Below are 17,926 nucleotides of genomic sequence, written 5' to 3'. Positions count from 1 at the left end.
TTGACTCCACAGAGTGGGAAGTGACAGAGACAGGGTGTTTGTGTTACTGTGTTCCGTGAGGTGGGACTATTATCCTTTGTTCTTTCTCTTTGCTGTCTGATGCTAGAGAGGGGGGGAGCCATGCTGCAGTGTTCTGCGTGTGGTTACAGTGGTACCTCGGGTTAAGTACTTAATTCGTTCCGGAGGTCTGTTCTTAACCTGAAACTGTTCTTAACCTGAAGCACCACTTTAGCTAATGGGGCCTCCTGCTGCCGCCACGCCGCTGGAGCACGATTTCTGTTCTCATCCTGAAGCAAAGTTCTTAACCCAAGGTACTATTTCTGGGTTAGCGGAGTCTGTAACCTGAAGCGTCTGTAACCCGAGGTACCACTGTATATGTAAATAAAGTAGATTGGTCAAAATGCTGAGTTGCTGAGGTCTGTTACGCAAGCTGCGAAGACTCTGCGGATCCCTAAGTGTGCCAGTGTCTGTTGGCATTGGTCGCTGTGATGTTTGGGCTGAAGAAAGCTTTTGAAGCTCCTGAACGATCAACCAGGAGGGAGAGAACATGCCAGTTGGGCATGTGTCTCTGTCAGGGTCCTACTCGAGAGTAGGACAAGCTCCTGACAAGGATTATGGGAGTTGCAGTCCAAAGCTTTGGGATGGGGGGGTGTGCCACTTTGGCTACTAGGCTCTGCACGGTGCATTTTCTAAAACTCTACTGTGTCCCTCCTTAGTTGTCTTTCATTGTGTGTGTTTTTTATATGCTCTAGAAATGCATGCATGAATATTGGGGCCTCTCTGACACAGCACATGGGGATGTAGCCATAGAGGAAAGTCAGGACAGCTCTGTGTATACACGGAATTACATTAGCTGTGCAGATCTCCTTGATGTCCGCAAATGGTTAGCGTGGTTTTCCAGTTCATTTTGAAAGGTCTGTAATGGCTTGATGGAATTGGTGCGGTGGAGATTGCTTGTCAGTTGCCATATACTTGGATCCTATTAGATGTTAATTGGAGCTACTTGATGAAATGCAGCCTTGATGAACCCCACAAAAGAAAGTCTGTAGCACCTTAAAGACTTGTGTATCATGTTATGGGGTTGTCAATGCAGCAGAGAACTGGGTTACTGGGTGCCGTATAAATCCAGTTAATAAACAAATAACCAGGAGTGCAGTACAGGATCAGCCCACGCCTTTCCTTAAAAATAAAAGTGTCCTTGTTAACTATGCTTTTTGAAAAAGCACAATTAACATGGGGTTTGCACCCATGTCTGACAACCCTCTCCCACTGGTATCCAGTGGCAAATTGTCTGCGAACATGGATCTTCCATACAGCTATTGTGACCAATAGCCATTGACAGATTTATCCTCCAAAAATCTGTCTAATCCCTTCTTAAACTAGTGGCCACCATTACATCTCACGGCAACGAATTCCATGAATTATTTCTGTTGTAGGAGTCAAGTCCTGATTTCCTTGCTCCAAGGGTGCCCTAATCTCACATCCCAGCCTTATTATTATTATATATAATTGTTCACTGTACATAACGTTTTGCCATTTATTCCAGATCTCATTATACATATGTTGTCTCAGTGGCACAAATGCCCCAGGGTCCTATGTGATATCACGGTACATGTCTATTTTAAAATCGTTGTGAGACAGTTCAATGGTTTGACTCAACATAGCGCTTGGCATGCAATTATTATTATTATTATTATTATTATTATTATTATTCATACCCCACCCATCTGGCTGGGTTTCACCAGTCACTCTGGGCAGCTTCCAACAAAATATTAAGAATGCAAGTAAAGATTTGCCTTGGCAATGGATTATCCATACCTGCTGACGGTACTGTCTGGTGCCTGTTAAGAAGGCAGGAGACTGGTGGCAGGTGGAGTTGGCCCCAGCAACAGGCAGAGCCCACTAATTCTCGTTTTATCGCCATCCTCCCTGCCGAATTGCAGGGGCAAAGGAGAAGGAAACTGACAGGCAGTAACACACCCTGGGTAGACTGAAATTGGTGGGGCAGAGCCCTATCTGCCCTTATGGACTAGCCTGCCTTGGACTGCCAGTATAGAAGTCAGAACTTGAAGGATCACCTAGACTCTGACATCTTTTTTTTTTCTTTTCTTTTTTTTTTGTAAGCCCTTCTTAGAGTACAGCTGCCAAGTGAGCTATCAAATGGCCTCTTCAGTGTTGGCACCCCAGTTGTAGCATGCCGTCCCCAGAAAGGCCCGCCTAGTGCTTTCTTTAGTATCTTTTCAGTGCCAAGTAGATTCCGTTTTTATTGTCTCAAGCCATTTACAATCATGTTGTAGCTTTTAAACTTTATTCTAGCTCTCTTGGTTTTTGAATTCTGTCATCTTTTTTAGCTGATTTTTTTTCCTCACCTTACTGTGTTTTTGTCATATTGTTATATTTTTTAATACTTATTTTTTATTCTGAGAGTTGTTCAGAGAACCTTTTCTTAGGGAGGCTTTCAGATTAAACATAACTAAATAACAATAAGGAACTGGGTCCTGTCCCCCCACTGTAGAGCAATTGGCAGAGCAAAAGGTTTGTTTTCCCTATATTTTCTTCTCTGCTGCTACTGATTTTTTGTTTTCTGCATTAATAAACACAAACCTTTCACAGATGCTAAGTGCCAATCATACGTCTTGTAAGCTGCTGCTAAATACATCCTCCCGGACAGGTTTTATTTCAGAAATGTGCTGCCCTTTGCCCACCAAAACCCAGTATATAGAAATGCTTTTGATTCAAATGCAAGGCTTTGCGTGGATGCGTGCACATACTTGTTTATTTGATGAATAAATAAGAGTGAGCCCTGCAAAGTGCACCCTGAATTACACCGAGGAGAGGGAAATCTGTTTTTAAAGGATTAGCATCTGCAAGGAAAGCACATAAATTAAAACATCAAAGCGATTTGGCTCCCTTAAGGATTGTAGTTATTTGGATAAATTGTCAGTGGCCAAGAGTGCAACAAGTTTGCTAGCAGTATTGATTTTCACCTTTGAATTACCCAAACATTTTTCATTGGCAAATATTAATTGCTTGTTAAGTGCTGAGGAATATGATGGCCAAAATATTGAACCCCATAACTAATCGGCCTTTTAGTTTTCCTTATCATTACATAGTGGAGATTACATAAGGCACTGGGTTTGCTGAAGCCAGTGTGTCTTGTTTGCGAAGTACCGCGGGCAGATACTGCAATTGGTTATCATTGTCTGCTTTTTCCTATTTTAGTGCAGCTTTGCTCTCTGGCAATCAGCCTTGGGGAGTACTTTAAACTGAAGATTTACCCTTTTGGTTTTAGGGATTTCAGGGTATTAAACCTGGCCCTGAAAGATCTGAGGGTCTGGCAGGACCATGTTTCTGAAATCTTTTGCGGGAAGCATTGTTTTCCTATGATATGAGATATGCGTAAACCCACAATTCTCAAAATCGTAGATTGTAGACAAGCCATCCAAGAAAAACTGTTTTTCCACTGTATCCTCCTGCACCTATTTGGATAGCACATAGTGGTGGGGTTTCTGGAGAAGTGAATTGATGTCAGACTTAATCAAGTTCAAGCCTTCGCTACAAACAGAATGCTGAGGCTCCCCTGGTGTTTCCAAGTAGAGGCCAATTCTCATGATGCTACTGTGGGCTTTTTTAAGCAACCATTTTGTGTGAGGCAGGGACTTATGGATCTGGGTCCCAGCTGCCGCCTTGCAGGCTTATTTTCCAGCTCTCTCAAATCATGGGAGTTTTGTTGTCAAAGCTCCGTGAGCTGAGGACACATAATATGGCTGCACTGATAGAGTCTGTGCTCAGAGACAGCTCAGAGGGCTTGTGCACTTCCATGTCTCTTCCCTAGATCTTCGATAACACAATGGGAATTTCATTTTATTATTGTATAAATCTTTTTTTTTTTTTTTTGGTCAGGGACATACTGTGCAGTTAAGTTTGCTGTTCCAAAACTATGTATGTGCTGGCATTAGGCAACATGAGTCGGTTGCATTATCATTATTTATTATCATTACCGGTATTTATTTTGACCAAACTGCGGGAAGTAGTGGAGGACAGAGGTGCCTGGCATGCTCTGGTCCATGGGGTCACGAAGAGTCGGACACGACTAAACGACTAAACAACAACAACAACCGATATTTATAGCAGTGGTTCTAATTACCGTAATTTTCGCTCTATATGAAGCACCAGATCACAAGACACACCTAGTTTTTGGAGGAGGAAAACAAGAAAAAAAATATTCTGAATCTCAGAAGCCAGAACAGCAGGAGGGATCGCTACGCAGTGAAAGCAGCAATCCCTCTTGCTGTTCTGGCTTCTGGGATAGCTGCGCAGCCTGCATTCGCTCCATAAGATGCACACACATTCCCCTTTAATTTTTAGTAGGGAAAAAGTGAGTCTTATAGAGCAAAAAATACGGTATGTGCCACAGGTTAGCCTTTCCCAAGCTGGCGCAGCTCTGATCAGCCTTAGCCAGAAAGACCAGTGACCAGGGATGGCAGCAGTTGTCATCCAAAACATCTGAAGGGCACCAGGGTTGGGTAAAAGTGCTGCAGCTTATATTGAGTGAAATTGAAATCATAGAATTGTAGAGTTGGAAGGAGTGAAGGAATATTTCACCCAATGTTGGGCTCGACCCCACAGCCCTGGAATTAAGAGTCTACGTAGAACTGTTGTGAACTGGCAGCATTCATTCCAAGAGCTTTTCTGCTGTCAAAGGGGCAAGTAAGGATAAAAGCTCGCCAAACAAACTCTACAGACAAAAATATAGATGGGCAGGACAGTTTTCTAGGCAGCAGGAAGGAGATTAGTTACATATTCTCTCTTATCCCAATCTTCAAAGTGGTTTGCAACAAATTTGCATAACGGGGGTGAGGAGGGGGGAGCCTCAAAGTATATGAAGGCTTCTTCCTAAATCAGTCGTAAGCAGCAGAAATCTCCCCTTTACCTAAAGTTCTAATAAAACGTAACAGCACAAGGCTTGTGAATGTGACAGCCCTAATCAATCCTGCGGTCTGGCTGTTAGGCACAAATTCCTGAAACAAGCCATAGGATGGTGGTGTCTGTCAAAACAATGATAACTTAGTTGCAGCAGTGCTAATGTAGCTTTGCAGCGGTTCTCAACTTGTGGGTCCCCAGATGTGGTTGGATTACAACTCCCATCATCCCTGAGCTCTGGCCTTGCTAGCTAGGGGTGATGGGAGTTGTAGTTCAACAAAATCTGGGGACCCACAGGTTGAGAAAGGCTGGTTTAGAGGGAAGGCTCTCAGTACTCCAGCACAGGAGTTGCCTGTGTATGGGCCGGACCCTGGCAACTCGAGGAACTGCTGGGGGACAATCTACAGTAGATGATCCAACGGTTTGGCTTCAAATAAGGCAGATTCTTATGTCTGTGTAGCACATGGGTCAGCAAACTAAGGTCCGCAGGCCGCATCAGGCCCAGTTGTCTTCTAGATCTGGCCCATGGACGGACAGTCTGAAAATCCAGGCAGCCAGCATAGCGCACATGCGTGATGGTTTTTGCGACTCAGCCAGGCTTGGGGGTCAAAAGTGAGGCGGGCAGCTGCTCAAGACAAGCCCCTTCTTCGTCCATCGTGCACGCGCAGCAATCTTTTGTTCCGGGGTGGGGAAGAGGGAAAAGGAGCCACAGTTTGGATTTCCACCATGGAGCTGCAGGCAACTGACCTCAGGAAGGGCAGTTGTGGCGGCAGGGGCTCAGAGACACCTCAGGAGCGACACCCGCCGGTGTCTGTGGTGGCGGTGCTCCCCATCAAAGGAAGTGGGGAACGCCTGGGCAGCTGCACTCCAAAGCAGTTCTGCACTCTGTTGGGGAGGCCACTCATTAGCTACACGGTGCAAGCCATGGAAAGGTAAATAGCCACCGCCTTGTCTTCCCTCACGCCGGGAAAAGAACGTTTTTGCTTGAGCGGCGCCGGCCTGACTTAGCATGGCCAACGCCTTTTCCCTTCACCCACGCATGCGCACATGCTCTCCAAGGCTGACAGGAATGGCACGCTTACCTCAGCCCCCCACCCCACCTTACAAGAGAAATAATAACTGTCAACGCGTAAAACGTAAAGGAAGCAGCATGGGTGTATGGGAGAACACACACACACACACCCAAAAAAATCACATTTGGGCAATGTTGGGGTTGGTCCCAATAAGGGTTTTTACCAAAAATGCGGGTCATAATCATGGAAACATATAGTCCGGCCCCCCACAAGGTCTGAGGGACAGTGGACCGGCCCCCTGCTGAAAAGGTGTGCTGGCCCCTGGTGTAGCACCTCTATTTCCTTGATGAAATGCGGGGATACACTTCCACATAGGTGCACCCTGCACACCAGAACCCGTTGCTGCATTTTTCAAAATGCTTGCAAGGAGACACGCAAGTGGTCCATTGAGATGCCCATCTGGTGAAGCCTCCCCAATGTGGCTCCAGTGTTTGTGCACATGAGGCTTGCATCTGGCCTTATGCGCATTCCCCACTGTCTTTCATTATGCACCTTTAGGCACCTGGCAGAAATGTTCCTCTTTCACCAGGCCTTTGGCTGAGTGACATCCAGCGCCCTTCAAAAATGCGTTGGGGAGCAGGGAATTATTGGGTTGGTTTTGTTTTTATTATGTGTTTGTGTTTTTATTTTGCAATATTATGTTTTAACCGCCCTCAGGCCTGCGGGTACAGGACAGTATACAAATCTTAATAATAATAATAATAATAATAATAATAATAATAATAATAATAATAATAAAAAATATAATAATACAGTGGTACCTCAGGTTAAGTACTTAATTTGTTCCGGGGGTCCGTACTTAACCTGAAACTGTTCTTAACCTGAAGCTAATGGAGCCTGCTGCTGCTGCCATGCCACTGGAGCACGATTTCTGTTCTCATCCTGAAGCAAAGTTCTTAAGCTGAAGCACTATTTCTGGGTTAGCGGAGACTGTAACCTGAAGCGTATGCAACCTGAAGCGTATGTAACCTGAGGTATCACTGTAATAATAATAATGGTGGTGGTGTAGTGGCTAATATACTGGCAAAGCAAGGGAGAGGAGATCCTGGTTCAAGTCTCCATTCCGTTTCTCAGGCTAAACTACTCCACAGGGTTGTTGTTGAAAATAAAACAAGAGGAGAAGAGAGTTAACGCATGCCACCAGAAGCTCCTTGAAAGTTAATAAGCAGGATACAAACTAATTTCCAGTATCGTGTGATTGATAAGATAATGAGCTGGAATGTGTTTGGCTCTCCCTTCAGCCACACGCTCATTGAATATCCTAAGGCAAAGAGTCCTCCCTCTCTCTCTCTCTTTCTCTCTTTCTTCCTTGGCTCTTTATATGGGATAAAGAGATCAAAATGCTGACCTACCTTACAGCCTTGCTGTAAGAATTATTGAGGGGAAATATGTGTGAGTGCTTTGAACATTGGGGAGAATTGCTCCATTTCTTTATTGCTTGTCACTCATTCCCCACATGCACAGGCATAGATTAAACCGGAGGTCGGTTGCGCAGGCCCACACCTGAGGGTGCAACTTTCTTGAAGTTCAGTCCCTTTCGGCTCTGTTCCGTTTTGTTTTTAGCGTTTGCATAAATCTTCTTCCTGGCGTTGCACTTGTTTAAGTAGCCTAGGAAACTCTAGGTATTCATTGTGGGTTAAGAGAGGGATCGCCGTAGGAATATAACTAGCTCTTTGAATCACGCCGTCTGCTAAGAGCCCTACACGGATATTCTCTCCACAGCCAGTTGACCCACTCGGCAGAAAGGTCAGCCTGCAGAATAGGTCAAAAGAACCCTCTGTGCGTCGAGGGAAGACACCATCGTGCATATATTGCTTCCCGACATGTTAGCCTGAATCATCCCTGTGCCCTGCTTAATGTGTGCTGCAGAAGAAGCGAGGGGACTTCCCCTCAGCAGTGCATGAACAAAGCCAATCTTTAATTTCGTTTTTTAAGGAGGAGAGTATAGCGGGTGCATGCATGAGAGAGGGGTGTGGAGCATTCAGAGCTCTGATGAGCTTGGAAGAGGAGCGTGTAGTGGTGCACAGGGCTCAGAATATCTTGCCCTGTCTTACTTGGTGCCAGACATCACCACCCCAGTGACAACATTGGATAATTCACCCTGTTCTGTTGTGGGATGCTGTTGGTGGTGGTTTTGCATTGCAGCAGTGAAGTGGGAAATGTGAGGTGCCCTCAAAGAGATAGTGATGGGCAGCTATGCTCTCTCTTAAGGCAAGAGTTGAACACAGAAGGCCGTGGATTCTTTAACCAGCCAGAGGCCTAGTTATACAGGAACACTTTTGCCTAGCTAGCTCTTCCAGCTTAATTTTATTTCAGAAAAGGAAATGGGGCTGATTCTGGCGGAACACGCCTGGGGGGCACAAGTAGCCCCCAGAATGAGACAGACCTCTCCGGGCGTCTTCCTGATGAAGCGCAACCCGGGACGTTCATAAATCAGTCCCAGTGCACACCAACCTAGAAAGTAAACACTGACATGTGATGTAACAATCACACATCCAGCAACGGAGGAGTGAAATGCTAACAGATTCTTTCCATGGGAAAGTGCTATCGTTGCACATCACAACTATTAGTTTGGTCTTCATAAGAGCAACCTCCCTTGGAAATCCGAAGTTATAATGGCCTTCAATCTATATCAGGCATAGGCAAACTCGGCCCTCCAGATGTTTTGGGGCTACAACTCCCATCATCCCTGACCACTGGTCCTGTTAGCTGGGGATGATGGGAGTTGTAGTCTCAGAACATCTGGAGGGCCGAGTTTGCCTATGCCTGATCTATATGTTTGGTGTGTATTTGAAATCCTCTTTTAATCCAAATGTTGCTATAGTTGGTGCTGGCTGACTAATTTTGTATATCATGGTTCTTTTTGTTCTTTATAGACCATCCACGGCCATAAAGGAGCCATAACAGCCGTGGCTTTTGCTCCCGATGGACGCTATCTTGCCACTTACTCCAACACAGACAGTCACATTTCCTTCTGGCAGGTATGTTTCATGTGTCTTTGTCTCATATTTGAGTAGGGCTGTTTTTCAAAACTGTTATATTCTGAGTCTGCCAGTCTCATATGTGGGTGCTGCAGACATAGTCTGAAGTTCCCCATTGTTTGCTATTAAAAAGAAATCCCAGGGTTTTTAAAGCTTGCAGTCTGGGAAAACCTAGTGTTGCTTGGAAGCCTATCAGGTGTTCCCCAGTGAGAACATTAGTAATGGCAGATGAGGCTCCTTATCAGACAGGCAGTCTGCAAGGACCAATATTCCCTTCCAGTGTTATAGCCACAAGGGGACTTTGGATATTTTCAAGAGTACACTCTCAGGTCATACAATGCAGGGGGGAGGTTTAAAAGGCCTTTCAAGAGTACACCCTATAATATGTCTGAGAACCTTCTTCAGTGCGCACGGGTTCAATAGCACACAAGCAAGAGGTTCCTTGGCAGACAAGTCAGTAAAGAGAGCTTCTCAGACCTCTGTAATGAAACATCCAAAGAACACCACAACCACCAAATCCCAAGAATAAATACCAGGAAAGCCTCCTCTGATAGCCTCATGTGCCTCCAAGAATCAGCTGAGCCTCAGACACTTGAGGTTTTTTTTAAAAGATAACTCAAAACCTTTGCTTAGCTTCCACATGGAGAATATTGCATAACAGCTTGGCATCCAACGAACGTATCTCCTTTTGCCTCCTCAACTTTTGGTTGTGACACTCAGAATTGGATAAAACAAACTCCCCCTTTTTAATCCGGAAAATACAGGAACAGAGGCAATTCCATGGGAATGTGCAGTTTCCAAGTTAACAGTATTTATTTTAATATGTATATATACTATTCCTTATTAAAGAAGAAAACCAATTCAGACATGCTGTTTGCAAAAATGCCTGGTGCAGTCTTTCAATGCATCTTCTGATCCAGAGCCTCTGTGTAAACAGAAAGTGCAAAGGGTGTGGGGGTTCCCCATTCACTTCAACAGATGAGGCAGACTTTGGGGTCCACTAGAGCTGTAGTTTGGTGGGTAGATTCAACCTAGGAAGCAGCCATTGACCTGCAGCCTCCATCTGTCTCAGCGGAGAGGAGCCACAACACCACATTCCCTCATGTTTCCAATGCACCCATGGTCAAAAAATATTGTGAATGTTGAATGAGTCTCCTTTCTTGCATATAAGTTTGGGCACAGCCTGCCGGAAAGTTCTCCTGCACATACCCCACCCCTTGAAATGAATAGGAGCTGCACAGTTGAGCAGGTCCTGTTCATTTGAGTGGTGTACAAGAGTGTCATCTTCCTGGTAAAGGTAAAGGGACCCCTGACCGTTAGGTCCAGTCGTGGATGACTCTGGGGTTGCAGCGCTCATCTCGGGGGAGCCGGTGTACAGCTTCCGGGTCATGTGGCCAGCATGAATAAGCCGCTTCTGGCAAACCAGAGCTGTGCACGGAAATGCCGTTGACCTTCCCGTTGGAGCGGTACCAATTTATCTACTTGCACTTTGACGTGCTTTCAAACTGCTAGGTTGGCAGGAGCAGGGACCGAGCAATGGGAGCTCACCCCGTCGCGGGGATTCGAACCGCCGACCTTCTGATCGGCAAGCCCTAGGCTCTGTAGTTTAGACCACAGTGCCACCCCATCTTCCTAGTAGATGGTGTCTTTTGTTTAGAATTGCCGCCTACGTATGCAGATATCTGTGCAGGGGGAAAAGAGAGCTGGAGAAAGCTCTGACAGCAGAATGATTGCTTCCTTGCCTTGTAACATTCCTGTAACTATCAGCTATTAGTATATATTTTTAATCTACCATGGCTTTCTGCATGTCATTCAATGATAACTGTATGTGTCATTAAAGAGTATTGAATTATTCTCCATCATCATACAGTGTGCGATTTCTGAAGCAGTGAATAAGAACCATAAAAACGCTCTTCCATCACTTGCATATATTTAGTTGAGTTGCATGGGAAGATCTAGAAAGCAATCAGACGTATTGATTGAGATGTTTTACATGATCATCTAAGATTGCAGGGGGTGGCAGGGACAATATTCCTATACAGGCACGTGCTTCGACATATAAACTGCTCTGTTTAATTCCCACCCCACCCCTTGTTTCTTCCTTTCTTTCTTTTTTACGAAAAGACAGCTTTAACATAAAGAGTTAAGATGAGCCAACACGTTGCATTTTAAAATGTGACCTCGTCCACTAGTGATTCCTCCCCCACCCCCAGTGGTCTATTCAGTACTACTATTAATGCAGGAAAATCAGTAACATTAGTCATCTTAAAAGGGTTATTACTCAAGATGATTTAAATTGTGAAAATGTCAGTGGGGCTTGCATGCTCCCTGCTACAGATGCCATGATTTACACTCTCTGACACCATTCTGCTGCTGAGAAGGTCCAGGGAAAAAGTAATGGCTTCTATGTTGCGCTGATCAGAATTCAGAACATGGTATCGGCAATAGCACATCTTAAAAACGTCCTAGGATGTGCCAAGGTTTTCATATGTCAAAGTCTCAGACACGCAGCTGAGGCCGTCATCTCACCTGTTCTATGCAGATTCAAAGTTTCTAATGGGTTTAGCAGATTGCACAGATACAGGCCTTTTGCTTTATTTCCGTGTTTTCAAAGCACATCGCGGGTGAAACAAAGCAATGCAAATTGACCAGTTGTCATGTGAATTAGAAGCTCCAATATTTAATATATCCCTTTATATTTTGCGCATGGAGTGGATGGAGCTATAAAAAGCTGTTGCCTGTTATTTTCCCCACCCCAATCAAAATATATAGGGTCAAAAACTCAACTTTTTTTTTATTCAGGAAGCTGCATTCGGCAGAGAGGATTGTTTCCATCATTAGACTGTGTAGCTGCAACACTTTAAAATGCACACAGTCACAGAAGACGGTCTGAGCTCCATTAATATTGCAATTGCTCATCTTCACAAACTAGCATTTTAAAACAAAGTTTGAGTCAGCAGTTCTCTCTGGAAATGGGGGGGGGGGGTTTGGATTTTTCCAGTGAAATACTATTGACCCTGTCCGTTGTTAGGCATGGAGGTTCCATTAAGTATATGCAGCTTCCCTGTCTACAAAAACTTCCCTCTTTGCATCATTGGAGGGAGGTAGCTTTGCACTGAATTCACGATGCAGGGCAAGTTGTGAAATTGCCCCCGTTCCATTTTGGCTGCTGAACTTTGCAAGAATGGAAATTGGCATAGAACACAGGCAGGCTTTGAGTTTGTTCTCTTCCATACAGAAGTGTGTTTCTTTCAAGTTGCCGCCAACATTTTCAAATGTAAAATTCTAGATACATCTGTAAAATTGCCCTGAAAATGATTTAGTAAAGGTAAAGGGACCCCTGACCATTAGGTCCAGTCATGGCCGACTCTGGGGTTGTGGTACTCCTCTCACTTTATTGGCCGAGTACAGCTTCCGGGTCATGTGGCCAGCATGACTATGCCGCTTCTGGTGAACCAGAGCAGCACACGGAAATGCCATTTACCTTCCCGCCGAAGCGGTACCTATTTATCTACTTGCACTTTGATGTGCTTTCGAACTGCTAGGTTGGCAGGAGCAGGGACCGAACAATGAGAGCTCACCCCATTGCGGGGATTCGAACCGCCGACCTTCCGATCGGCAAGTCCTAGGCTCTGTGGTTTGACCCACAGCGCCACCTGGGAGCTGTAATTAAATAGCTTTTATGAACCCCTCTTTAAAAAAGCAAATGTGAAGGATCGGCCATGTTTTTCATGGCACTCATAATGCAACTTCATCAGGGATGCTCACAACATTTTTATGGATTCTCAGCGGCTATTGGTTCAGAATGAATGGAAAGAAATTCCAATTGAAGCCATATTGCTATCACGAGGAAGTATTATCAAACAATTTATCTAAGTTCTTACAGGGTGCTCTGCACATTATACACTGCTGTAAACAAATTTTTGGATTTCGATACTGATTGACTGGTCCTCTTTTTTTTTTATCCCCTAATGGCAGATGAACACCTCTCTTCTGGGAAGTATCGGGATGCTGAACTCTGCACCACAGCTCCGCTGCATTAAAACTTATCAGGTTCCCCCCGTCCAACCTGCGTCACCAGGCTCCCACAATGCCCTCAGACTGGCCAGGCTCATCTGGACTTCCAATCGCAATGTCATTCTCATGGCCCACGACGGCAAAGAGCACCGATTTGTGGTGTAGAGTCAGGCGTTCTGCTTTTGTTTCTTGCTCTCAATACAGTTTTGTTTGGAAACCCCCTGTAAATCTCATCTCCCTCATTGTGATCTTGACACCAGGTGGTCCACGCCAGGGTCCGCACCAGTAACGCAGCGAGATTTGGCCAGGGGGAATTGCTTCCGTACAGCAGAAGCCTTGCTGTTGACTTAGAGGCACACGTACCAAACTCAGCAGCCTGCAGCAGTTATGCCAGCATTGTAAGGTTTCCCCCTTTATCCGTAGGGAGAATAAGAACCATGAGAACGCAGCTGTGCTTCTTCGGGTTGCGACTGCTTCAGTAAGACTCTCTGGAAGATCTTGATTTTATTAAGTTAAAAGGGGGGGGGAATCAAATCACAGCATTTAAACCGGGCTTAATCTAATCGCTTTGAGAGTGGCTGAAATGATTCACAGGGTTTTAAGTTAAAACTTTTCTTCTTCTTCCTTTGAAGTATTTAGAATCCTGATGTTTACTGAAAGTATGTTTGTTTACATGGATGCTCCTCCAGCTGTGCTCCTAGCCTAAAATGGGTGGTGGCAGAGAGGTGGGCTTGTAGCACCCACACACAGGTCTTCACGTGCATTCTCATGGCACTTCTTGACTTACAGGACAGGGTCAGATGGCTCCCATGTGCATAGGAACTCCCCTGCGTCCACTAGAGATGCTGGTTCACAGCATTAAAGGTTTATTGTACCTGTCAGGCTCAGGATTTCACGGCAAAATATATGGGAAAGAGAATTTTCCACTTCCTTCAAACCGGTGACGCTTCCTTATATACATTCTTGATTGATTTGGAAACGATGGCGTGCTTTAATGAGCAAAGAGGCAATTTTATGTTTCATGTGTCAGGGAAGAGAGAATAATATTGACTGTGATGTTAATTTTTTTTATTTGAAAAAAATGAAAATTTGCAAGGTTACTGGAGAAAGAGGGTGGCTGTTAGCATTTCCTTTGCTGATAATATGGATATTTGTGTCCACGAGCTTTCGCTCTCCCAGATTTCTCTTGAACTGGACCCAACAAAAATATGACCCCAGGGAATTTTGTTCTGATGTCAGCTTAATCATGATGCAACACATTTTCAGCATTTAGATTTCATTAAAGGACAGGGGTTTTAAGAGGTGGAAATATTTGATGGACTGCATCACTGGTCATTGGTGCAGGAAATTGCTACTATATTTTTAAACATTTTCAATAAGTGAGCAGTGTAAGATGTTCACATATCACCTGTATTTATTACTGTGTGAATGCACCTGGAGTTTTGTTCCTAGTACGGCAGGGAAAACATTCTGGAGAATGTTTTATTTAAATGGTGGTGCATATAGACATGTGCTTTTCTAGCTTCCATTCTCTTTGCCTTAAATCTAGGGAATATGCAGAGAGAATGCTCTTAGTGTCTTCTAACACATTCAACAGAAATTGAGCCTGACAGATCCAAAAATAGATTTTGAATGAATAGATTAAAAAAAATGATGACTTCTGAGTTGAAAAACTATTGAGTACATTCTTTTAAGCACTGCTTGCATGCAGTCCCCATGGATATGAATGAGAATTGCACAAGAGTAATCCAGTAGTCTTGCTCTCATCTCATACGTTTCAACAGGGCCTGTGCTGAAGCAGTTCCTAGTAGTTTGCATACATTGATTTTTTTTTTGTTAAACATCTCAGTGGTCTGTTCAATACACTGTACATGTAAGTAGGATTACACAGGCTGCAATCAACATATCTATCTACATGAGATTTTAAAAGCAGAGAAAGAAATTAAAGACCATTAGGAATGTTTATCTCATAGTTGTTGAGAGTTTATATCCTTTTTAACTATGGCAAAGCTTAGATGGAGTTTATCTAATGGTGGTGAAATTCTGTTGTGGATCTTCCGTGTTTTTGAAGTGAACTTACGCAACAGGTACCAGGATTTGGAAAAGGCAAGAAAGCATACACAAAATATGTATGCTCTTTTCTACCGAATCAGAATGTTAGTATCATATAAACAGAAATGGACCATTTGTGCATTTACCCTTGGGCATTCCAGAGTCATATTTACTTCTCTTACACAGACTTCTTTGTTGTTCATCCATCCTTTTCCCTTTCCTTGTGGTGCCCATGATTCAAAGGTCCACAAGGCTCCCTTGCTCACATGGAGCTCTGCATGGAAGCTGCCTTGTCTCGTCAGCAGTGGCTAAATGCTTCTTGCATGCAGTGAGACTTGGTGCAAAGATTGTTCCCCATCACTGCAGAAAATGGAAGGAGCCTCTGCTTGCAGAAAGCTCCACAGACCCACTGTGATCAGAACTTTATATTACTATAAGCAGAGGGCTGATACCCAAAATGGTGCCTCTGTACAGAATTCCTCTCCTCTCCCCTTCTTAATATGTTGCAACAACATCCATGTCCTGACATTGACATAAAAGCAGTAGCCAGCCAAATACAAATGCACATAAGATTTACTTCAAACTACAAGGGGGGCATTCAATCAAGTGGCTGTTGATTTCACATGCCTGCAGCTTCTGTGTGTGTTGCAACATGGAGTTTCACTCTGGGTGTCTACCAGACCTGTTACATTATGCTGAATGAGAGCAAATCTGCCAAGTGGTGCTACACAATTTATGTTCACTTCAGTGGGACCTGTGTGAAGCCCCCGTTTATTTATTTCAAGTGCAGAATCTGGAGCAACTGCACTGCCCTGTTTTTATTTTTATTTTAAATGCTTAACATGTATTTCCTAAATTCCAGCCGCTTTAAATAAAACCATGGAAAAACACGCTACATGCTTTTATCACTAGGAAGTAGTTCAGTGTTGTGAAAGATCTAAGAAAGAAGTTTAAATGCTGTACCTTCTTAAAATTATGTATTCTGCAGATATCTAACACGTGGTGCATTATGTCTATTTAAATTTAAAAAGGGGTACTTTTAAACCAATAGGGGAAGCTAGCCTGCAAAAAAAAAAGAGTAATTTAAACATGAGAATCAATATTTATGTGCTAGCAGCTACAACAATCCGCTAGGCTTTGAATGGGAACCCACATGACCCTCTCACTGAAATAAATGGAGACTGTGCTGCAGCAGGCAGCGTTCAGTGGATTTTTGGCCTAGAAGTCTTAATTTCCCTCACACGCAAATCAGCGCTTGAGTGACTTTCTCAGGCCTCACTGCAAACTTCATCACGGCTTAGACCTTTCAGCACTGCAGTAAAATTTGTATTGTCATTCCAGTGTAAGCTTTTAGTGTTTTATTGATTTGTTTAGTACTGTATTTGGATTTGTCCTTGTAAATGTAGAGACGTACGTGGCTTCATTGGCAGTTTACAAGCAAAAGATGACATGATGAGACACCTGTATGAAAATGTTGTCATGACTAAAGTCGCGGTGTACGGTAACTGATTAAAATGTCTGCCTCAAGAAACGACTGGGCGATTCCACTTATTGGCTGCTGCATGTACCCAATGGCCCTGTGCAGATAATGTCTGTGAAATAAATGCTAAATTGGACCAGAGAGTGCTTTCCCTATATTACAATCATCACATTGATTGCCACACTCAACAACGCCAGGTGGTTACACTAAGCCTGGCTGGACGCGACAGTCATGTTATAGCTTCATTTGGAAATATATACCACAATTGTAGTTTCAGCCACCCACGCTCTATAACACCGAGAAACTAGCAGTAGTAATGTTATAACATTCTGTGGGCACTGTGACCCTCAGTTAGCAATGTGAAACGAGGATAAAGGTAAAGGTACCCCTGCCCGTACGGCCCAATCTTGACAGACTCTGGGGTTGTGCGCTCATCTCACTTAAGAGGCCAGGGGCCAGCACTGTCCGGAGACACTTCCGGGTCACGTGGCCAGCGTGACAAAGCTGCATCTGGCGAGCCAGCGCAGCACACGGAAACGCCGTTTACCTTCCCGCCAGTAAGCGGTCCGTATTTATCTACTTGCACCCGGGGGTGCTTTCAAACTGCTAGGTTGGCAGCAACGGGAGCGCACCCCGCCGCAGGGATTCAAACCACCGACCTTTCGATCGGCAAGCCCTAGGCGCTGAGGCTTTTACCCACAGCGCCACCCGCGTCCCTGAAACGAGGATAGGGAAATGAAAAATGTCGTAATGTCATGACACTTAAGATGTTAGGGAGGGAGTACATGTGACGTATTTCACAGGACAGCCATGTTTATCATCAGACGCTGTGCTTACCATATTACCTAGTTTGGCCCTTAGTTTTGTGTATGTGTGTAGAGAGAGACAGTCTGTGTTTCCTTTCAGTGTCTGGGACATTTCATTTTGGTAGGTGGAGACTCAGCTTCAGAAAGATCCGATTTATTCATAAGGCAAAAGGAATTAGGGAAAGTAATCAATGGGGGAAATACTCAGGCTTGTTATTTTAATTTTAGGGATGATGTGATTACATCCAGAAAGGAAGGCAGGAATTTAATTAGTACCCTCCATAGTACAGGAAAATAGGAGGTCTTTTTTTCTTCTCCCCCTCTCCCGAGAAATTGAACCAAGTTATTTGCCGAGACATTAAGACAAGGGCAGCTTCCCACTGGGAATGCTTCAGAATGTGCAGTTTTTCACTTGGATCTACATACCTGTGGTATCACTAGGCTAATTATTCTTCAGAGAGGATCATAACCAATAATTAATTCGGTCCTTTGGGTTGGTGGGGGGTTTTTCCCCCTTGGAAAAGCAGAAGAGTATGGATTGAGGTGGTCATTATGTAACAGAGGGGAGGGTGGGTGGGGGACATCAGATAACCG

At 44.3% G+C, this 17,926-nt stretch overlaps 1 protein-coding gene across 4 annotated transcripts in view; it reads left to right on the top strand.

The window, feature by feature from the left end:
* The window catches only part of WDR7 (WD repeat domain 7), a 213,668-nt gene extending 197,006 nt beyond the window's left edge, over positions 1-16,662 (top strand). For all 4 annotated transcript variants that reach the window (XM_028747877.2, XM_028747879.2, XM_028747876.2 and 1 more), the window contains 2 exons: positions 8,873-8,977; positions 12,956-16,662. In XM_028747877.2, the coding sequence (XP_028603710.2) occupies positions 8,873-8,977; positions 12,956-13,159 (309 nt within the window). In that variant the 3' untranslated portion in view covers positions 13,160-16,662. The remainder of the gene's footprint in view (positions 1-8,872; positions 8,978-12,955) is intronic.
* Positions 16,663-17,926: the final 1,264 nt, after the last annotated feature.

The sequence above is a fragment of the Podarcis muralis genome, chromosome 11 (assembly GCF_964188315.1).
Source record: "Podarcis muralis chromosome 11, rPodMur119.hap1.1, whole genome shotgun sequence".
NCBI classification, from domain to species: Eukaryota; Metazoa; Chordata; class Lepidosauria; order Squamata; family Lacertidae; genus Podarcis; species Podarcis muralis.
The sequence above is the reverse complement of the archived record's forward strand: the minus strand, read 5'-3'. Positions and strand labels throughout refer to the sequence as shown.